The sequence below is a fragment of the Zonotrichia albicollis genome, chromosome 3, assembly GCF_047830755.1.
Source record: "Zonotrichia albicollis isolate bZonAlb1 chromosome 3, bZonAlb1.hap1, whole genome shotgun sequence".
NCBI lineage: Eukaryota > Metazoa > Chordata > Aves > Passeriformes > Passerellidae > Zonotrichia > Zonotrichia albicollis.
In genome coordinates, this window is record NC_133821.1 from 14,427,362 (window position 1) to 14,448,735 (window position 21,374).

General features: G+C 45.3%; 1 protein-coding gene across 1 annotated transcript in view; it reads right to left on the reverse strand.

The window, feature by feature from the left end:
* Positions 1-14,701, reverse strand: part of CAPN13 (calpain 13) — a 56,116-nt gene extending 41,415 nt beyond the window's left edge. Inside the window, exons 1-3 of the mRNA XM_026794482.2 lie at positions 14,551-14,701; positions 12,161-12,277; positions 8,892-9,137 (exon numbers count right to left, since the gene is read on the reverse strand). Coding sequence (XP_026650283.2) covers positions 8,892-9,125 — 234 coding nt within the window. The 5' untranslated portion in view covers positions 9,126-9,137; positions 12,161-12,277; positions 14,551-14,701. The remainder of the gene's footprint in view (positions 1-8,891; positions 9,138-12,160; positions 12,278-14,550) is intronic.
* Between the last annotated feature and the right edge of the window lie 6,673 nt (positions 14,702-21,374).

Consider the following 21,374-nt stretch of genomic DNA (forward strand, 5'->3'; position numbering starts at 1 on the left):
GGCATTTTCACCAAGACTTTTCAGTTTTGGCTGGAAGGGGGAAGAAGAGGGAGCTCAGGGAGGCACGTGGTCTCTTCTCAGAGTATCCATGAGCCCAGCAGTGAAGGCAACCATATGGGCTGCAAGGCAAGCACTCTGCCTGAACTCATCCCCCCAGGACAAAGCTCTCATCACTGGCTTTCCCCGGACCACTGAAGGCTTCATTATGTATTCAAAAAGAAAGAGAAGTTCAAGTTCAAGCCAGTTCATCCTCTAGAGCATGGTCTTACCACAGAAGTACTGTTCATCTAAAGGGCAAGATAGAGAATTAATCTGAGAGGTGGAATGAAAGTGTCTTGTACATGCATTTAGCTCTAAAGTTCTTTTCATAATTGCTTGAATTTTTTAGGGAAGAACAAGTCCCCAGAAGGAGCTGGAGGTGAGTAGTGTAGATGTAGACCACAGGCAGACATGCAAAGGACACAGTCAAACAGTTCTGTGAAAAATTGGAAGCCTGAGGTGGGATTTCCTGGGCAGTCTGGCTGCAGGCTGCTCTGGCTGGGTGCTGGCCACTTTCCCCCACATTTCTCTTCTAGCCCAGCATGATCCTGAGTGCAGGCACAAGGCCACTGAAGGTTAAGAGGCTGGAGCTGTTTGCAGAGGCACCTCCTGGTCAGCTCACCTGAGCCCTAAAATAACATCCCAGCCCTGTTTCTGTTCCTGCCACAGATCTTTCCCTTCAGCCACACTTTTGTTGCTCCCCCCTGCTGCAGCTCCACCATCCTTACACATCCCTGCCATTGTGAGTAATGGTGCTCCCTGTTCAACACACACAAATTATGACAAATAAAAAGGCTGCTATTTATTGAAAGCCAAACTGTTCTCAGCTGGACAAATGTTAATTCAGCAGCACTGCTGTGCCTGTAATAGTGTTGCTGTGGATTAAGAAATAAACACTGTACCACAGTTCCCTGGGCTGAGGAGGGGTCAGTCACAGCAGTGCCATACATCCCATAACCACAGGAAACCTCCACAGAAATAAGGCACTTTGGATAAGGAGGGGAGGCAGAAAAAAGGACAAAGTTAGTGGAGGGTCTGGAGCACAAGGCTTATGAGAAGCAGATGAGGGAGCAGGGATCTTTTAGCCTGAAGAAAAGGAGGTTCCACATCTGCCTGAAAGGAGGTGGTAGCCAGGCTACAGAGTCTCTTCTCCCAGGTAAAAAGTGACAGAACAAGAGGAGATGGCCCAGATTGTGCCAGGGCAGGTTTATGTTGGTTATTAAGAAAAATTCATTTACCCAAAGGGTGGCCAGGCATTGGAGTAGGCTGCTCACAGTCACCTCCCCTGGAGGTATTTAAAAGACATGTAGATGGCTTGGCAGTGCTGGATAATGGTTGAACTCTCTGATTTAAAGGTCTTTTCCAACCCACACAATAGAAGCTGTGCTGGGCCGCACCAGAGATCTGACATGCAACGACTTGTCTCCAACAGATTGGAGAGGGAGAGGATAACTGAGCAAGCCAAAATTAATAGGAAAAATCAGACTACTCTCAAGGGGTCTGCTTGCACTAACAGAACTCAGTTCCCTGCTTTACAGCAGAATATCTCAATTCTTAATTGCCTGATTTCAATACAAATGCATTTGTTGCTTATAAAAGCAGCCATGCTCTGCTCCAGCTCTCTTTTGCATTGGAAGAATGAGCTCACCAGACTCCACACAGGCGTGGAGCCCACAGACGTCACAGCCAAGTCCTGCTGGAGGATGGACTGGTGTCAACAACCAGACAAAAACAGAAACCAGCTCAGGTTTTACCTGAAACCTGTTTGCTTTGTGTGGTTCATTGCTAATATAAAGGAGGCAAAGACAAAGGAGGCAAACAAGGGAAGCAGTCCTGGGTACCTGGAGCCTTTGAGTTTCCTTGGAGGTCTTGGAACCCCCCCTGGGATCATACAGTAAAAGCTGGAAGTACCATGGTGTTACCAACTACCCTCCAGCCAACACAGCCACGTGGTTCTGCCTGAGACTCCCCAGCCTGGGAAGGGAAGCAGGGCAGTGAGCAACCATCACAGCAGCGCTGCTTTCCAACCCACCCAGGATGCACAAACTCCTCATCACCACCAGCTCTCCCCAAAGACCAACGGAGTTGGGATATACTATGCAAACAAACATTTCCCAGCTTGCAGAAAGACAGATGTCATGGCTGGTGATGCCCTGCAGCTTCCCCAGCCCTCAGGGGTGAACTCCAAGTGGAGGTCAGGTGCAATCAGCTGAGTAGGCAGGGCTGAGGCAGTGGCAGCCTGGGGATGCTGCTCCTGTTCAATCACCCTGATTGCACACGCACACTCAGAGGAACAGGGTGGATTGATTTTGATTTTCATCACGGAGAAACACTGAACAGGATCCAAGAGCCTCCAGGCCCCTGGGAAGGGCTGGAGCTGTGAGCTCCAGCACAAGCAGCTGGCGAGCAGCTTTGGCTCCTGCCAGGGACTGCTGGCCCCAAAGGGACAGATCTGCAGGACACCACTGTCCCTCGCTGCCACACATTCCTGACTTTCCTCATTAAAACCTCTCGTGTAACAACTTTCATTTCTTTTTCCTCTTCTTTTTGTTTTTGCCAGGTTTTTCTTTATTTTCCCTCTCTTCTATTAGAGACAAGTTTTTGGTTTTACTTCAAATTGTTGTCTAAATTCCTGCCTGAATGAAATCTGTTTTTTAGTCCCCTCCAGCTACAGACGGGCCAAGGCTGATAAAGTAGGAAATCCAGCTCAGTTTATCCATCCAGAAAGATGCTAACTTCAAAAAAGTTTTTAAAAGGTCCATTTTTAAAAGTCAGTTGCTGGATTCAAAATTCCTTAATGCTGATGCTAATTCTTGGAAATTTCTGGGAAATAAATAACAGGCCAAGGAACAAATAATCACCAAAAGCTATGCAGGATAACAATAGATACTCTGCTCCTGAAAGGTGGTTATGTTTTCTTTGGGGAGGGACAGCAGAAGGGAATTAAAAACATGAGCAAATCCTTTTACAAAGTGATTGATTCAAATAATGGATGATTTTCCCAGCTAACAAGCATTTGCTCCATGAGTATAATTTTCTCCAATGTTTTTTAGGTGCTGAGTGCAGTAGCACAGGGCTCTGCTATGAGAACAAGGTGAATCCCTTGCCTGAGTTCACACTGCCTCTTTCTGCACCTTCCATCCAAGGAATCTTTTGGACACTACTTTCCTCATCCCCTTGATGCCTTGTGAAGGCTGATCTAGAACAAAGGCTAGACAGAGTTAAAGAATAAAGCAGGGATTTATTAAAAGGCCTCAATGGATCCACCTTGGGCAGCACAAGAGCCCAGCCAAGATGAACCCAAAATGGCACAAAATGGATGATGGTCACGAGGTCTCACACTTTTATAAGTTCTGGTCCATTTGCATATTGGAGTTAATTGCCTAGTTATAGCTTTAGCTTATGAAATCCCATCCTTCTTGTTTTTCTCTCTTCATCCTGCCATTGTTTCTGCTCTTGGGCCTGAGATCTGGATATTTTGTCCCTCAGCTAGAGAAGGAATTGTTTTATCTACCTGCTCTATGAAGAGAGTTCACCATCCCCTAATATGGAGTTCAGAACTACACACTGAAGGGGTAAAGACTCTGAAAAATATAAAAGCTAAAACCCGAGGCATCAACCTGACCCCAGACACCTGAGACAAGCACCCAAGGAGTCCTGCCCTGATGCTCTGAGCAGGCTGATGATGCAGACAAAGCCCCTGTCAGCTGTTTCAGGCAGTCCTTTCACCAGGCACATCCCCACAAGTCACATCAGAGGCACTCAGGGCACTCCCATGCTGATCCTCAAACTCCCACTGGCCACCCTGCAGCTTTTCTTCCAGCTGCTCCCACACACAACTCTCTGTGCTAATCAGAGGACAGATCCTCTTATGCCAGCTCCTGCCCAGCATCCCCTCATTCCATACGGGAGCTACAGGGTCCCCAGGAGACCAAGGGTGAGCAGAGCAGGAGGAGCAGTCTGCAACCTTGAAGACCCTTCAGAAAAGCCTTCAGCAACTTCACCCTGTGCCCATTTTGGCCTTCTTTTAAAGCATAAACACTGAGATCATGGACTATCCTTCACATTTATAATGGGCACCATACTGAGCCCTGGTGTACAGGTGGTAATCTCTCTCCCCTCACACATATCATATCTGAAAATATAACCAATGTTAGCAGAAGTAAAGCATTCCACATTTAGCATCACCACAATTCACGTCATCTGGACCATCCTCCTTCAATTTCTTTTTGCATCTGCACAGTACGATGCGCTATGATCAGGACAGAGAGAAATCTTTAGTCTGAACATAAATTGAATAAAAATGCATATTCTGCAACAGTTAATCATTCCATGGCTTCCTTGGTTCCAATCAATAGCTTGTGTGAAGGAAAAGCAGCGAACAATGAAAAAGAATTGTTCTGAACATTTTAAAAGGAGCATCTCAGTTTTCAAAATCTGACATAATTCTTCATGGAGAATTTCCCTTTGATTGATCTTTAGAAAAGCCTAGCTATAGAAAATTCTATATTCAGTCTAAAATAGAGCTTCTTTCAATTTCTCAAAACTGTTGGTGAGCCAAAGGAATAGTTAATTGTGAGGTCCTGCTGTATTTGCTCCCTTCAGCCTGACCTCTAGTAATGCTTGAAATACCACATGCAAAACCTCTGCTCCAGATTTCACATTTCAATGGGCATAGATTGTGGGCCTGGGGATGCAAACACAGCCTGAAGCAGTCTCCATCTGATGGGAAACTGTAACTATTGCAGAGCTGGGAAAAGTGACATTTCAAATGTCATCTTGGTGCTCCTGATCCACCTTCCCTCCCTTTTCAGGCACATGCCTATTAAACAAGATGAGTTTACAAGTCAAAAAGTTGTTTCTGACAGTCACTGCTGACTGTCACTGTCTGAAACCAAGCTGTTTTCTCTCCACTTTATACATTACCCTCAGATATGAAGACTCCAAACTCTGAGCATAATTGGCAATTCTCTTGACAATGTACAAGGTAAAATAGAAGCAGCATGTTGCTCAGCTGCTCAGTTGGATCTGGAACAAAGACAGTAGTTATAATTGCTATCTACCACTTAAATAACCAGATACTGCATGACAGTAAATGGAGGCTAAGAGATTATTAGGACTGAGATGCCAGTCACAGGTACAATTCCAGACAAATTTGTTTTAATGTCAGGGGGAGCTAATGGTGGAGGCTGAGAAAAACACAGACATAGGTTAAATTGGCCATGATTTGTCAGCAGGATACAACTGCACTGAGTCTCTGGGAGATGCATTCAGGTTGGAAACAGTCTCTCCTGGGGAAATTACAGGTATCTCTGGGCTGAGTTGTTTAGGTAGCTTAAACACCTGGGATCACATATCCTTAGAGTTAGCATTGCAATGGCCCAGGAACAAAGAATGTACAAACATTTCTGCATGGGTGAAAGTTGCCCAACCTGGTATCTCCTGGTACCTCCCTCTTCCTCCTGGGGGAACAACTCCCAGAGCCAGCTGGACCCAGCATTGGCCTTTCAGGACTTATGAAATGCAAACACAACTTTATTTGCCTCCTGACCCCCTCACTCCACACATCTGCAGCTCTAAAAATGAAAAGGAAACACTGCAATTCAGAAACACCTTCTACCCGTGCTTCATTCTGTCAGGAAAGGGAGGCCACACTCTGATGTCACTATGACACAGCATGGCTGTTGTGGTGACATTTGAGAATTTCTGGTTGCTCTCCTCAGCCCCTTTATCTCGCATCTTGTCTGGCAAGGTGAAGCCTGCATGGTTGGGAGACATCTGCAGGTGAAAATTTTGGCCAAAAATTTTGAGGGGAAAAAAAATGGGGTCTTCCTCAGCACTGGAACCCTGAGTTTCTGTTCCAGATGACCCAGTTGAGCCAGCAGTCTCAACTTCTGTCCCTTGCTATAGAAGGGCAGCTAGTGATGCTGCTTTAGCCTCTATAAAAGAACAAAAGGGACACAATGTTTTTGTGTCCCTTTTTTCAATGTTCACATCATGAACCCTGGACCATGAGCATATGGTTGAATTTTTTGAAGGAGAGCTCTGGCAAAGCCAAGGATTTTGATCCTGCTCCTTCCTGAAAAAAGCCAAAAACACTCTTGAAAATTGTTGGCTGCTGTAAAAAAATTCTTCAGAAGGGAAGTGCTGGGATGGAGAGGACATATGTAAATTTTTGAAACCAGTTGCACAAAAGCTTTTATCCACAACCTTAGTATTCATGGATTCAGCAAAATAGAAGGGAATTCTCCAATACCTGCCTCACCTGACAAACTTCAAGCACCAGCAGCAACAGATTCTGCTTTTGGCAAGGAACGTCAGTCCCTTTGCACATGAAATAACTCTCAGGATATTAGAGTGGGATAGATGTTCATCCCACAGCACAGTGCCTCAAAATCAGTAGTATTTGGGTTTCTAAGTCACTTTGTATGCTTTTGTAGTCCTACACTTCTCTGCTGCAAAACCGGGGTGTTAGACTTAAGAGAACTGTATCATAACATTTTATTCCAGTTTATTCATCTTTAAAATGTCCCTGGAGAGTGCTTTCTAATATCTGTGTTTGTCTTTTCTGAGTCTAATGCTCAGTTATCTTATTTTTTCTCTCTCAGACTGGAAATAGAGGCAACTAACTCTTCTCCTCTGCATTTTTAGTTACTTTCCTAATACAACCAACTTTCCCACCTGCTGTGAACCCATGGGCAGAGTGCTGGTGTAAAAAACACAGCACCAGCTGCACTCTCATCAGACACAGACTTTGAAGGAAAACTGCCTAAGGAGAAGCCCAGAAATTCAGCCTGTGGTGGGAGCAGCTTCTGCAGAAGACAATCTCTTCACGGCACCTGCACAGAAGACACCCAAATATCTGCACCCAGCACCTCCACACCTACCATGTGCTGTGTTTCCTGCCTTTCCATGTGGGCATCCACATTTAGCAGCTCTGCAGGCTCTCCTGGCTGCTCTGCTTCCCTTCTGGGATCCATGAGTTTCAGCATCCAAGCTGGCTGCATCCTCTGCTGCTGCTGTGCCAAGGCCACCGTGCTGCCAAGCTCCAGCACACCCTCGCTGCCCTAACCCATCTGCCGTCCAAATAAATATTTTCCTGTTGTTTCCTGCTGCCTCTTTACAGTCACTGTCCCTATACCCTGAGGCACTGTCCCAGTCCAGGGAAGCCAAAGGCCCCAGGCACGCACGGTGTGCTCAGCAAAACCTAGAAAAGGGGCAGCACATGGCTCATCCAAGAGCTGCACCAGCAGCAAATGGCACACAGCAGTTGGACCACAGGAAGATTTCCTAAATTAGGTCCTGGGATAAAAGAGCTGAGCATGTGATTCCTACCTCCCATTCTAAACTTCCATATGCCAGATGATAACTGCCTTTTAAATGGCAACTGGGAATCAGCACATAAACTTCATCTCCTGCCTTGCCCCAATTACTTTAAAATAGGTATTGCTGAGTCAGTTGCCTGGATTACAGGAATCAGAGATCTTCAACAGAATTTAACAACTTTTCAGGCTTGCACAAAGTCCTCTAGAAGCAGATCAAGGTGGGAACAGTAGCTCTGGTCAGGCTCACAGGTGGAAGCAAACTTCCTGCAAGAATGAACCTAATGGAATCATTAATGCTGCAGAGGTTGTGTTATAGGTGAGTAATGTAATAGTTGGCTCTCACAGTTAAGTGTAGATGTTAAAATGCATAGTGATGCTATTGTGATTTATCTCTCCATAGTGCTCTTTCTCTTTCCCCTTTTAATAGCCTCAGTAGGGGGCTTAAAGAAAGTAATTTGTTCTGTCCAGCTGTGAGAGCCAACATTACATTACTCACCTATATCACAATGCCAGTTTATTACCAAAATCTGACCACCAACCAACATATAAGAAAGTAATCCCCACCAATGGACAGCAGAAAAGGAAATGACTGACAAAAATTTGGGAAGGGCTAAAGACATAAAAAGCAAAGCATCCATTTTGTAGACAAGCACGTGGCTGATAGGCCTGGGAGCTCCCAGAGCTGTAATTTTTCCTTACTTATTCCTTTTGTGTAATTTTTGTTAATGTTTAAGAAATTTTTTAAATTTTTAAAAGTGAGCATTCATTTCTCACAGGTTGTCTTCCCTCCACACATCCCACAGCTAGGATCCCTCCTTACAACTCTGCTTCCCATGCTCCCCTTGAGGTTTACTTCCCTGCTCCACACAGACTTCCCACCCCAGTGTGAAAAATGCACATTATATGATTGGCTTTTCACAAATACTGAAATGAATATTATATGTATTATGTTAGAAAGTTATAATCCTTTTCAGTAGGGTGTTAAATATAGTTTTGGACCATAACATAATATTAAAATAGAAACAATACTATGTAGGATACTTTTTCTAACTAGCTCAAGAAATTCTTTGCCCAGAGATAACAGCAACAAGACACCAAATTTTAAAGAGAAGAATTATTGCCTCCTTATCAGGAAGAACTAAACTTGGCAGGGGGGACTGAGATGACTGATTTACAAGATGGGGGGGGGAGATGTTGACAATAACCAGAAAACATCCTTGATTTGAAAAGAACTTTTGAATCATGCATGAGATATTTGAATGTGCAACAGACTATTGCTTTTAAGGGTTAATCCTTTGTTAGCAACCTATGCTTTCAAGAGGAAAGCATCCAAACATTTGTAATTCTTTCCTTTTTTATTGTCCTAACTCTGGTTGTCCAAATTCTTATCGCTCTAATTTGTATTACTATTTTTATAGCCATTTCATTACTATTAAACTCTTAAAATTTTGAAGTCCTTCACCCCAGCGTGCAGGCCCGTAGCCCCTGGCCACCAGTGCCCCCAAGCTCCCCAGGTCTGGAACTCACCGTGGGCCTCTTCCATTGGATCCGCCAGAGCTTCTCCTGTGGGAGCAGGCTGGGACCGATGGAGCTGACGTGGGCAGGGAAGGTGGAATCCTCAAAGAGCAGCCCTTGGCTCAGGCACGAGGCTCTCAGCTCTCTGAAGTCCTGGCTCTTGAATTTCCTCAGGTTCTGGGGGCTTCCTGCGGCTCCTGAGGTTTGCCAGCCCTGCTCTGGCATGGCAGAGCTGGGGGCCAGCATCCTGCCCTTTTCCTGTGGGGGGAAGACAGGGACTGCCATTAGTTTCCCAATCCAAAGTGGTGCATCAGGAGTGTGTGGGATAACCCCTCTCCCTCCCATCAGGAGCTGCAGCTTGCAAAGCTGAGGGCAGCCACAGTGACAAAATCCTTATTAGCTGGAAATGCATGGGCAAGGAGCAGTCGTCAAATCCCGACTGGTTTATCTTAAACCAGGGCTGTCAGTGCTACAAATTCAATTTGGAGTCTTCCCTGAGGACAGAGAGCAAAGCTGTTAGTGAGCTGCTGTGTGAGCACTGAGGTACAGCTGCAATATAAGCCAGCACAGTGGATGGAACAGGAGCTGCACACACAGGGTAGTGGGTGTGAGAGCAGGGATGATGCCCACAGGTACTCAGGAACCTTTGGGTCAGGAATCACAGCTGTGCACAGGATTTCAAGCTGCTGTTTAAACTGGGCAGTCCCTGAATGGCTTCTCCAGGTGTTCCAGTCTGAAGCAGGGTGGAACCCCTCTCTGTTTAAAGGGACACTTTAGGAAAACTACGATTTCATACACACAGTGAAACCCTGGACTGAGCAGACCTGCTAATACACCTGCTGGCACAGCTAGGGATGGAAGCAGGAGCCAAAATCTCCCTGTTGAGCTCTTTGTCCCTTTATAGGCATCAAAAAGAACAGCAGGAGTCCTGCCAGCAAAGATCTACTTTTCTTCCTGTCCTGGGTTCCTAGCTGTCACGTCATGTAAGAAGACAATCTCTACCACTGCCATTTCTCTCAGGCTCTATGGTCTTCCACTGTGTTTGTTGCATATAAAGATCATCTGCACACAGGTATCTTTGTGCTACACTGTCCAAGACCCGTGCCCAGAGGCTGTGTGGATTAGCCCCCCTCATCATTCCTTGGTTGATGACAGGATCCTGTGACAGGGATCCCAAATGCCTCGCTTCAGTGCCGTCCAGAATCGTAGCCTCACCTGCAGCATCCCAGAGATGGACTAACCAACTAATTATGGATTCATGAGGTGGTCAGGTGTAATCCTTCCTTAGGCCAGGAAGGTCCTTCAGGGAATAAGACTCAATATTGGATCCTGATGCCGTGTCAGTTGCGTTAACTTTGGCTTTTGTATCAGTTGGTGTTGAGGGTCCTTCCCCTGGATCATCATCATCAGTCACTGGCCGACTGGCTTTGCTTGTGTGCTTTTTTCCTGCAGCAACTGCCAGTGGCTTAGGCTCACTGTCTGGTTTGGCTGCTGGCTTCGAGCCTGGGGTGACTGTGGTAGCTGCTGCTTTATCTCCCTGCCCTCCTGCCTCTGTCTGCTGCCCTACAGTATCTAACACAGTGTGGTAAGCATAGGCCAGGGCCCAGCTTATTGCAATTAGCCTTTTCTCTTTAGAATCGTCATGGCACTTCTCTTTTAGATATTTCCCCACCTCAGCTGGGTTCTGAATTTGTTCCCGTGGAAAATCCCAGTCTACAGGATCAGAAAATTCCTTCAGGGTTTGTCCTATATTTTCCCATTCTCCACACCACTCAGGATTTTTCACGCCTGCGTCTGCTTCTGGGTCAGGGGTCTCACCAGCTCCTCTGGATAGCTCAGCCCTCATTCTAGAGAAGCTGCAGACCATATAGAGGAAGTTTACCAGTTTAAATACCAGAAAGATGGTCTTTTTAACATTCAGGGGAAACGGAACATTCTCAAAAAGTGACATAACAGATCCAAAGGAGAAGAAGGAAAGGAAAGGCTGGAAAGCCTTATTCCCAGCTCCTCCTCTAACAAACTGGGTGCAATTACTAATAAATTCCCAAAACATACTACTGGAACTGGGATGCAGGGTAGGAAGAAGAAACCATAAATATAGTAAACGGACGCCAGTATCTTTGTAAACACCCTATAAATCATTATCACCAAGGCCAGCACAACAGCTATTCCAATCCGTACCCCTCTACCGTAAAAATTACGCATTATGGACAATAATCCTAGTGACCAGAAAGGTATTGAAACCTCAAAAAGGTCTAGGGACCAGAACCACATGAAGGCCTCCACCCCAAGAGACATTATGAATTCAAGTGGCACGGCTACTGACTGCTTTAATTCACTACAGAGCAAGCACAACCAACATGCAATCAATAGAGCTTTTTTCCACTTTCTCACCCCACGTTGGGCACCAATAGATGTATTTGTCCTGGTTTAGAGCAAATTTGGGAGAGAATCCCCAAAGGGGCTCCTCTAGTAAGGCAGATTCAATTGGCCCCTCTCCCCAACCGGTCGGGGAGAAAACACCTCCTTGGAGAAAAATGGAAAAAACTGTTTATTATACAACAAAACCTAAACAATACTAAACAGTACTTTTGCCGCTCCAAAAGAGATGACAAACTGAGAAAACCCCGTCCCCGGGCTGCAGCTCAGCTCACTCAGTCTCTGATCAGTCCCTCAGTGCTGGAAATGTCGCGGCCTAGGCCTGGCCTGGTGGGCCTCAGGTGCAGCTGCCGGTGCTCCCCTGGGTGTTCAGTCCAGAGCAGGTTTCAAGAGGTCCAAGGAAAAAGGGGAAAAACCCCAAAAAACCACAGTCCAGGGAACTTCTTTGCCCTCAGCTAGCTGAACTAACTAAAGACAAAATAAAGAGCTCCATCCGCAGACAACACAGTCAGGAGAGGGAGTGTGAAGGAGTGAGAGCAGTGTCTGAAAGAAACTGCTGCTTCTTCTCTCCCCCCCCTTCACTCTCTGGAACACTCTCAAAGGTGCAAAACTTATTATTCAATATAAACAGAATGAGATGATTGGGGATTGGGGATAAAAGCATCATATAGTCAACCCAGGACAGTTCCAAAGGGAGGTAGCTCATCTTCCACAGAGACATTGGGCTGTGGGATGGGAGAGATTTTAGTGCAGGAGTGGGAGAAGGACACAAGAAAGAGGAAATCTGCACATTTGGAGGGGCCAGTGGCACTGGGGCCTAAAGAGAGCAATTTGTTCTGTCCAACCACAGCACAAGTTTTGAGGTGTGCTCCCTAGAGTCACAAGGATGCACAGAGACACACCTGGGCACCAGCTCCTGGGAATGTCCCTTCAGATGAAAGGTTCTGCTGTGGTTTCAGGGCTCAGAGAAGCAGCAGGGAGGTTGGGCAGCCTGCTTTACCTCCTGGTTCCTTCAGCTCCTATTGTAAAACAGAATTACATATGGATAAACACATGACTCAGGGTCCCACCCCAGTTTTCATCTTTCATTCCCATTTGCGCTCAGAAAACCAAAATATTAACTATCCTGAGCTATATTTCCCCTTTTGCCTCTTTCCCTATGAAAAGAGAAGCCCCTTATCAGCAGATTTCAAAGGCAGAATCCCAGTGATCCTCCTCTGGCATCTTGCTTTATGGATGCCAGCACACTTGATCCAGGGATTCCTGCTCTTGGCTTCCATAAATTAGCACCGGAAAATCCACCACATGCCCTGGGCAAGCCTCATCTCCAGTTAATTAACTTTGCTGTGCTGATTTCTTGCCTGGAGTCACCTAGTCTCACTTTCCAGCAACGGGATGCCATAGCTCTTTTGGTTGGTTGGTTTTGTTTGCTTGTTTGATTTTTTTGTTGTTGTTTAATATTTTTTTTTTTGTAGAAAAGGGCTCTTTTCTACCAAACAAACTTATCTGTAGATCTGAGATGTCCCTGGTGCTGCACAAATAGAGCAGATGGCTCCTGTAAGAGCAAAGTCTGAGGTTTGTATTGTGAATTCTTCCCACATGTCAGAAAAAGCTCAGCTGCAATGAAGGTGTTATAGAGCCCCACTCCCCTCCCTACAACCTTTTTACTTAGTCTCATCACCTTCCTCAGTGCTTCAAGTCACTTAGCCCTCCTGGCATGGTAACAACAGCCTAAACAAATAAGTGGTTTTGCATCTCATTGTTTTAATTAAAAGCTCCACAAAAAAAAATTGCAAAACCACCCTCGGCCAGCAAGAGGAGAGAGCATTCCCCTGGGGTTTGCACTTTTTAATACAATGGAAATAAATCTTCTGTAATGTACCATAACACGACAAGGGAATGGCTTCTTAACAAATACTCATTTGAAACTGTGCCCAGGCTCCGTGCATGCTAAGATCTATTTCTTGAAACAGTGTTCCAGCAAAACTGATTACTAATTCCAAAGCTCAAATTAAAATTAACAGAGCTTGAAGGCTGGGTCTGACACGCGTTCCCTCTCTTCTGACAGAGAACAAGAGTTTTTAGCATGTGTGTGTGTGTGTTTAATTACGTTGTTTAACATATTGGGATTAAATTAGCAACTAGACTGAGGAAAATAACACACTTAACTACTAGTCCCTTGCAGGAATATCTTCATCAGCACAGACACAGGAGTTCCACACCCACCTGTGAAAAATGCATGTATTTTATGATTGGCTTTTCGCAAATATTAAAATGAACATTATATGTGTTGTGTTAGAAAGTAATGCTGTATTAATTCTCTTAAGTACTGTGTTAAATATAGCTTTAGATTATAAAAAATGTTAAAATAGAAACTGTGCTATGTAGGATACTTTTCTAAAGAAAGGAGTGGCAGTGAGATAGCAGCCACAGGACACCTGAATCTTTCAGAGAAAGAGAATTTATTGCTCCATTATCAGAAGAAATGAACTTCTTCCCGCCTTGAAGGCACTGTCAGGATTCAGAGGAAGAAGTTGATGATGACCAGACAGAATCCTGCATTTGAATGGAATTTATGCATCATGTATGAAGTGTATGAATATGGAACAGGTTATTGTTTTTAAGGGTTAATCCTCTGTTAACATGTGTCCTTTTTCAGGCTTGTGATGCCCAGAAAAAGGTACCTGGACTGTCCATAACTCTTTGTATTTGTTGTCTCATATTGTCCTAATTCAAATTGTCCATACTATTATTACTCTAATTGTATTACTATTTTTATAACCCTTTTATTACTATTAAACTTTTAAAATTTTAAAAATGAGTGATTGGTGTTTTTCACACACCCATGCCCCTCTGCAGGCAGTCTATGGGGTCAGGACCTGGCTGGCAGCGCCCAACACGGTCTGACGGTCCCTTCTTTTGGAGCTGCACCCTGAATCCTGGCCACAGCTCTCCCACGTGGCTCTCACAGGTCCATCAGCAACAGCAAAGGTCACAGAAGTTGTTAAAGCTGAAAGTTTCCTGCTTGGCTGAGGAGCTTCTTACTGTTACTGACCTCGAGAGGCAGAAGGGCTTTCACAGGGCAGAGTTATAATGGAATGGGTATTGGAGATGTTGCAAGGAGAGAGGGAGGGATTTCAAACACAAAATCAGGTTCAGACATACTGTTAAACTCTAAAGAAAACAAAGAGACTCATCTAAGGGAAGAAATTATTATTCAGAAGGGGGTAAACATTCAGGAGGGACTAAACAAACATTTGCTTAGTCCTGGGATCTCCTTCAACACACTTACTTATCTGAAATGGAGAAGGGAATCACACCCAACTTTGGTTTCTCTTCCTTCTCAGCACAGGGACATCCGTGTTGTCTGTCCCTGAGAAAGGGACAAACAGCAAAGAATCAGGGAGACAAAGTAAGCAGAGGAGAATCTACAGAGAGAAGGATATAAAGAGATCAAGTGATGCAGCTGGAAGGGATGGGAAGGAAAGGGGAGTCTCTGAACATAGCAGGGCAAAAAAGGTTGGAGACTCCTGCAGAAATCCATGGGGAAAGCCCAAGCAGGCACCATTCTCTGCACTGAACAGCCTCAAAGGCAGCAGGGAAGGTGTGTCCTGTCTCCCTCCAGCTCTCATTCAGCAAAGATGTCAAGCCACAGCTATAATCAGGTACTCAATGGCAGCAAAAGCTACTGACAGCTAATTACTCTTTGCATAAAGATTTATGTCACAGTACAGACATCATTTCTTTCAATGGCTTTGGTATTTTTCACAGAGTAGAAAGTAGAAATAGGCAATTAGGAACCACGTATACTTCATGGCTGAACCTTCTCCTCTCCACTGATTTTCTCAAAACATTTCCATTATATGGTGGCTAAACTGAATTTCTGTACTTTAGAAAGAGCAACTAATTTTCTCAAACACAACAAAGGGTACCACAAGGGCTGAAAAGCCAGCAGCTCTTTTCCCCCTGCTTCCTCTCAAACACTCCAAACTATCAAGATACATTTCAACTCCCCGTAGTATTCAATACATGCCACAGTAATGCCAGCACTCTTTCCTCTAAGATCCTGTCATTCACGCACTTGAAGCATTGTAAAAATGTCAGGGACTCAGTTCCAGAGTTATCTCATAATGAAGGAAAGTGTGAGTTTATTATCCCTCCTAGCATTCGGAGGGAGAAACAGAGACAGCAGGCTGAGGGTGCAGTGCAGGGAGCAGAACGTGGGTGTCCCAAACCCCACATGGACAGCAGCTCCTTGTACACACCATGTGCAAAAGCCTTGAGCACCACAGAAAATCCAAACCAAAGACAGGCACTCTGGCAGCCCTCAGGGAGATTTCTTTCCCAGTGGCATCTTGCATGACCTTCTGCTCCAAACAGCCTGTGAAGTGCTCCCTCCTGGCTATTTATTAAGTCAATTTTCTTCTCGTTTTGCATACACAGCATAGGACAGCTCCAGATACCTTTTTTCTACCTCATTTAACATCAGCCCACAGTAACTATAGCATCCTCCTCATCTTAGAATCTCTACTCCCACTTGATCCAATTACTTCTGACAACTCACCGTTTTACAAAGGAGCCTCTTTCTAGGATGGCAAATTCATCTTTTCTTTCCCTCCAGGTAACATTAAGGATAGGGACTCTAATTTATTCTGTCTCTCCAAGGCAAATCCCTCTCAATGTGTCTGTGGTGCCTTTCCAGCCCTATTACTTGTGCTTCATCTGGTGCTAAATCAAAGAGCAAAGGGATGTGTTTTACCTGCAGAGCCGCCGGCGTAGCTCCAGCCAACACCAACACAGAGACAGGGGCTGGCCTAATCCCTGCTCCCCTTTATAGGGAAGCTTTGGCCACACCTTGAGCAAACGTGACCAAGCTGAAGTTCAACAGCCAATCTGGCTTGGGTGTAATAGTTTCATACAGATATCACAGCAGGAAGGCACATAAATATAGAGATATGCACACACACACTTCTGCTGGCCATGCACAATGAATTGTCAACCTACATTTGGGGACAGCATCCTCTGGCCAAGGGGGCTTCAGCTGCAGTTATCCTCAGAGGAAAACAGGCTTATTTGCACCTCTCCTCTTGTTTTTCTCCTCCTCAAAGCACCAGGAAATGCAGTAATCATTCAGGATCCAGGCACAGCCTGGACCTGGCAGGACTCAGCACAGGACGAGTTATCAGAGGTGCGTGTCATTCTTTCTGCAGCAGGAAGATCAGCAGATATTTTTAGGCCAATGCCTGTTAGCATTTATGCTGGGCTCTTACTTAAATTCCGCTTCAGTTCACTTGGGAAGCTCATTTCCTCCAGGGCTGCCTGAGGAAGTAGAACTTATCCTTTTAGTCGGGAAGGGACTGACCTCCATTATGCTGAAGCCCAAAGCCAAAATAATTAAAGAGTATCTAGCAAAAACATGGAAATGTTTATTTTTGGGAGACCAAACTGAGACAGCCTAAAGAGGCCCAAAATTCAAGGGAATGTGGGCAGCATGTTCTCAGGGACACATTCCTTGGCAGCAATCCTAAGTGTAATCCTACAGCCTGCAAACACGTTTGAATAAAATCCTGGAATCCTCAGTCTCTTGCCACCTGAACAAGGGACAACAATGCAATAAAGCAAACCAACAGCACCCTGGGCTGTGTGGGTTGCAGCACAGTGGGTCAAACGAGGAGACCCTTCCCTTTTGCACATGGGATGTTATTTGGGATGATATCTGCAGTGCTGTACCCAGTTTGGGGATGCCCAGTGAAGAGGGACACTGAAAGTGCAGCAGAAACACACCAGAGTGGTCAGTGCGGCTGGGGCACACAATGTGAGAGAAGGGAGAAAGAGAGTTTTTCTGCTCAGGCAGAAGGGACACCTAACTGCACTCTCCTACTATCCAAAAAGTTCCAGAGCAGGTGGAGACAGGCTGCCCTTGAAGGTGCACAGGAGATGGGCAGAGGCAACAGGCACAAGGAGCAGCAAGGAAAATTACATGTGGCTGGGGACAAAAAGGATCTTCAGAGCGGCTAAGCCCAGAGAGATATCGGAGATCTTCACATGGACAAGGATATAAGCAGCAACACCTAACTCAGAAATCAACCTGCTTTGAGCTGGAGTGGGACTCAAAGACCCAAAAAATGACCCTCTCTTTTTCAAGTTACCACAGCTTGTTCATGAAAAGTTACTCTACAGTGAGTGTTCATGAAGGTCACCTTGGAGATTAACAGAAAAATTTATCAATCTATAGTTCTTTACTTACCCAAAGTAATCCTACAGGCACCTGGGCTCAGGAACTTCCCCAGAACAAGACTTTCTGTTTGGTCTGCAGTCCCTTTGAGCTGGGATGTCAACAGTTCACACAGCAGCTGCTTCCTAGGAGCTATGGGAGATGAGAACATAAAAGGGCTCATGAAAAAGACAGTTCATCTTCTTCATCAGTGCTCACTACAGCTCTGTGGATCTGAAAGCTGGGTACAGCACTCTGCCTGCTCCTATTTAAGGGCTTTCATTTCCTCTTGAGACCCTAGCATTTAGCAAACTCTAATAGGAAACCCATCCATGTAAATTAGAGCAAAATCTGCCTCGGAGGGCAAAACAGGTGCAGTTTTCCTTTAAGAGCTGTTTTCCATAAGCACTACATAAATAAAAGCTGATTGCAGCAGGAGCAGGGAGCAAAGATTTCCTTCATTGCAGGGAAGGAGCTGAGAGGTGATAAATGCCATGGCTGCTGGCTGCTGTGACAGCAGGAGCGCTGCTCATCGCCTCCTCTCCTGGAAACCACAGGTACAGCCCCCTCCAGCCATGGGATTCATTGTCTGGAACTGATATCTCTGCTTAAATGCTGGAGTAACATGATTTAAGAAATATTCATTGCAAAGTTGATTAGAAAGCCCCATCACCAACCTGGCAGGAGATTTCGGTTATTGCAGCACGAGCCCATTTTGAGATTGTCAGCTTTTCTGCAGAAGGCTGTATTGATGTGTCCATTTCTGCAGTGGCTCCAGAGAAGGAAACCCAGAAGGCTCAGGGATTTATGTGCAGTAATGAGCCTCGGGATTATTTGCTACCCTAAGTACTTGTGGAAACCTGCAAGAAAAAAAAAAAGGGAAAAAAAAAAACCAACCCAGAAGGATTTGAGTGAAGTGCACAGGGCTGTGCTACCCTGTGAGATCGTGGCAAGAGCCAACAATTCCCCTGAGTTAAAGTTTGCTTTTGCACAGCAGGGACACGAATGCATCCAAGGGCAGATGTGCAGTTTAATCTTCTCATGAACAAAAGATGCTGGAGGATCACTGAAAAACCCAAACTGCTCCTGCAGTGTGAGGCACCACCTCAGGGCTGGTAAAACCCAAATAAAGGACCAACAGCTTCCTCTTTCCCTCGGGACTGGCACCAGAGGGCAAATTCCAGCAGCTGCTGTTGGACCCAGGTTTTCTGTGAAGCCAGCATGGCTTGTGAGGTCTCAGCTGGCACCACAGGTTTTTGGCATCACAGATTTTTGGAATTTAGTGAATCTTTATTCCTCTCTACCCCGGGATAAAAAGCCGCACAAAAAATAATTTGCACAACACATAGGCTCTTTTAAAATGGATTTTAAACTAAATACTTCTATCTCCTCTTTGCCTGGCTTTTCTGAGGGTAGGCTGCTCCTCTGGATAGATGTCAGGGTGCCACTGCAGCTGTCAGCTTGCTCACTCCCCCACCACCAGATCAGGAAGAGAACTGGAAGACTAAAAGTGAAAGAACTCACGGGTTGAGGTCAGGGCACCTCAAAAGGCAGAGCAAAAGCTGTGTGCACTAGGAAGGCAAACCAAGGAATGAATTCCCTGCTTCCCATGGGCAGGCAGGTGTTCAGGCATCTCCTGGAAGGAAAGGCTCCATCCCACAGAGCAGTTACTGGGGGATCAGTGACGCTAACATCCTCCTTTCCTGCTCCTCCCCAGCTCTATCTGCTGGCCAGGATTCCCTGGAGTAGGATGTCCCTTCGGTCAGGGGGTCAGCCGGGCTGCTCTGACCCCTCCCAGCCTCTCCCTGCTGGGTGGGCGAGGAGCAGGAAGGGCCCTGAGGATGTGTGCAAGCACTGCCCAACCACAGCAAAAACATCTCTCTGCTATCAGCACTGCTTCCAGCACAAACCCAAACCACAGCCCCACACCAGGCACTGTACAGAAAATTAACTCTGAGCCATTGAAAGCAGCACAGCAGCATGTGTGAGTTTGGCAGAGAGTTTTGCATCACCTCCCAAGGCTGTCTGGGGAGGAACTGCATTACTTTGCCCAAGTGCTGGTGGGAGCCTTGGCCTGAAGAAAGGGAGCTCTCCTCACTCCACCCACAGAGCTTCTGCACTCAAGTATTAGGAGTGTTATTTTTTGCAACATTTCAGACATATGCCTTAATTTCTTACTTGTGCTGCTCTCACCCCTGTGAAGATCACACTCTTTTTAGCAGAAAGGCTCCTAATTTACACCGTGGTAAATAAAAGAAACAGGCTGGGAAATTTTCCAGGGTAGTGAACACAAACAGGTTTTGTGTAAAAGAGGAATCATCCTTCAATCATTGTCACATTTGCTGCAGTGATTGGGCATCCCACTGTTTCTGCATTATGGGACTAATGTAAGAATACTATCAATCCATTTCATTTCCTCATTCATAATTTCATATATAGGTCAAGTGTTACCATTTATTTGCTTTTCTTAGACAAGATGCAAGGGAACCATGATTAATATTAGTCATAAACAAGCTCCTTTGCTCCGTGTTTATGCACTCCTATTTCTGGCAGGACCTGCCCTTCTAAAACATAAACTTTTATGACTGTAAAAACTACCAGGCAAGTAACAAAGTCCTACTTCAGCATCTGTTTTTTACCCAATCCTCACCCACGAGCTGCTCCTCGGTGCAAACTCACCACGAGCTGCAGCACCCTTGCTACATTCACATATGAATCATTTTGCTTCATAAATAAAGTACAACTGTTGCTGGAGTGAAGCGTGGCAGCTGCTTAACAGCACATAATGAATCCACAGAGCTGGGTCCTAGCTGCCTCTTGGGGGAGGGGGATTTGGTCTGAAAAATATCTCTCTCCAGAGCCCTGTTTGCAGAAGAAATATCCACTGACTTCAGAACCACACTGGGAATTCTTGGAGAATAAAAATAAAAATAAAAAAATAGGCAGCCTGCTACTGACACCCATATTAGCACTTGAATTTCCCAGCGGAATATTTTTCCTTCAGAAAAATGCAGTTCTGTCAAAGATGAAAGACACTAACAATGAATTTTCACCACGAGAAAGATACAAACATTTCAATAATGCCATTGGGCTCCATTCTGATTTTGCAATGGTTGCAACTTTTGCTTATGAAAGCCACATCACTTCAGGCTCATCTCTGCATTATCCAGAAGGTTTAACATTGCACTGCAAAAAAGATTTCAAGTGCTATTGCAATAGCTCTCTGCATTCAGTCTGACATTATTTTTAAGAATGTGATTTCCCAGGAAATTTTGGACTTTGTTTTTCTGTTTGAACGAGGAACAGAATACGATACCACTTTGAATACCAAATCTCTACAAAACCTCTACAGAAGTTTGACCCCTCAGCAGCCAGCAGTGAAATTCTCCTTGAGAATAAGCCCATCCCATCATCAGGAGTAACATCAAAACATTTTTTAAACAGAGCCATCATGACATTGTCCTTGCAAGTGACACAGACTCCCACCTGGTCACAGCAATGCTGCTTCACTTCACAGGAATAAAAGTGAGGGAGCACTTGTATTTCTCTCTCCTTGGTGTCCCTCATCTACCTCTTCAGAAGCAGTTTTTTGGGTGCCAGAGACAGCCCTTGGTGCAAGGCAAAAATCAGAATGAAGCTCTTGTTTTCATCGGCACACTGGCCCCTTGTTTGGCATTTCTGCCTCCAGCCTCTTTCAAGCCCCATGGATACGAGAAAATTTATTTCATGCTTTTTTTGTTTTTGTTTTTGCCTTGGTGTGAACAGATTGTGACAGCCTCGCACTTGTTTGTTTTCCAGAAACATTCCCCCCATCCTCTGAAGGAGAATCCTTGGCCTGCAGACTGTTCTGACAGTTTATAAAAGCATTTGGGGTTCCCAGGCTTTGCTGACATGTACAGCAC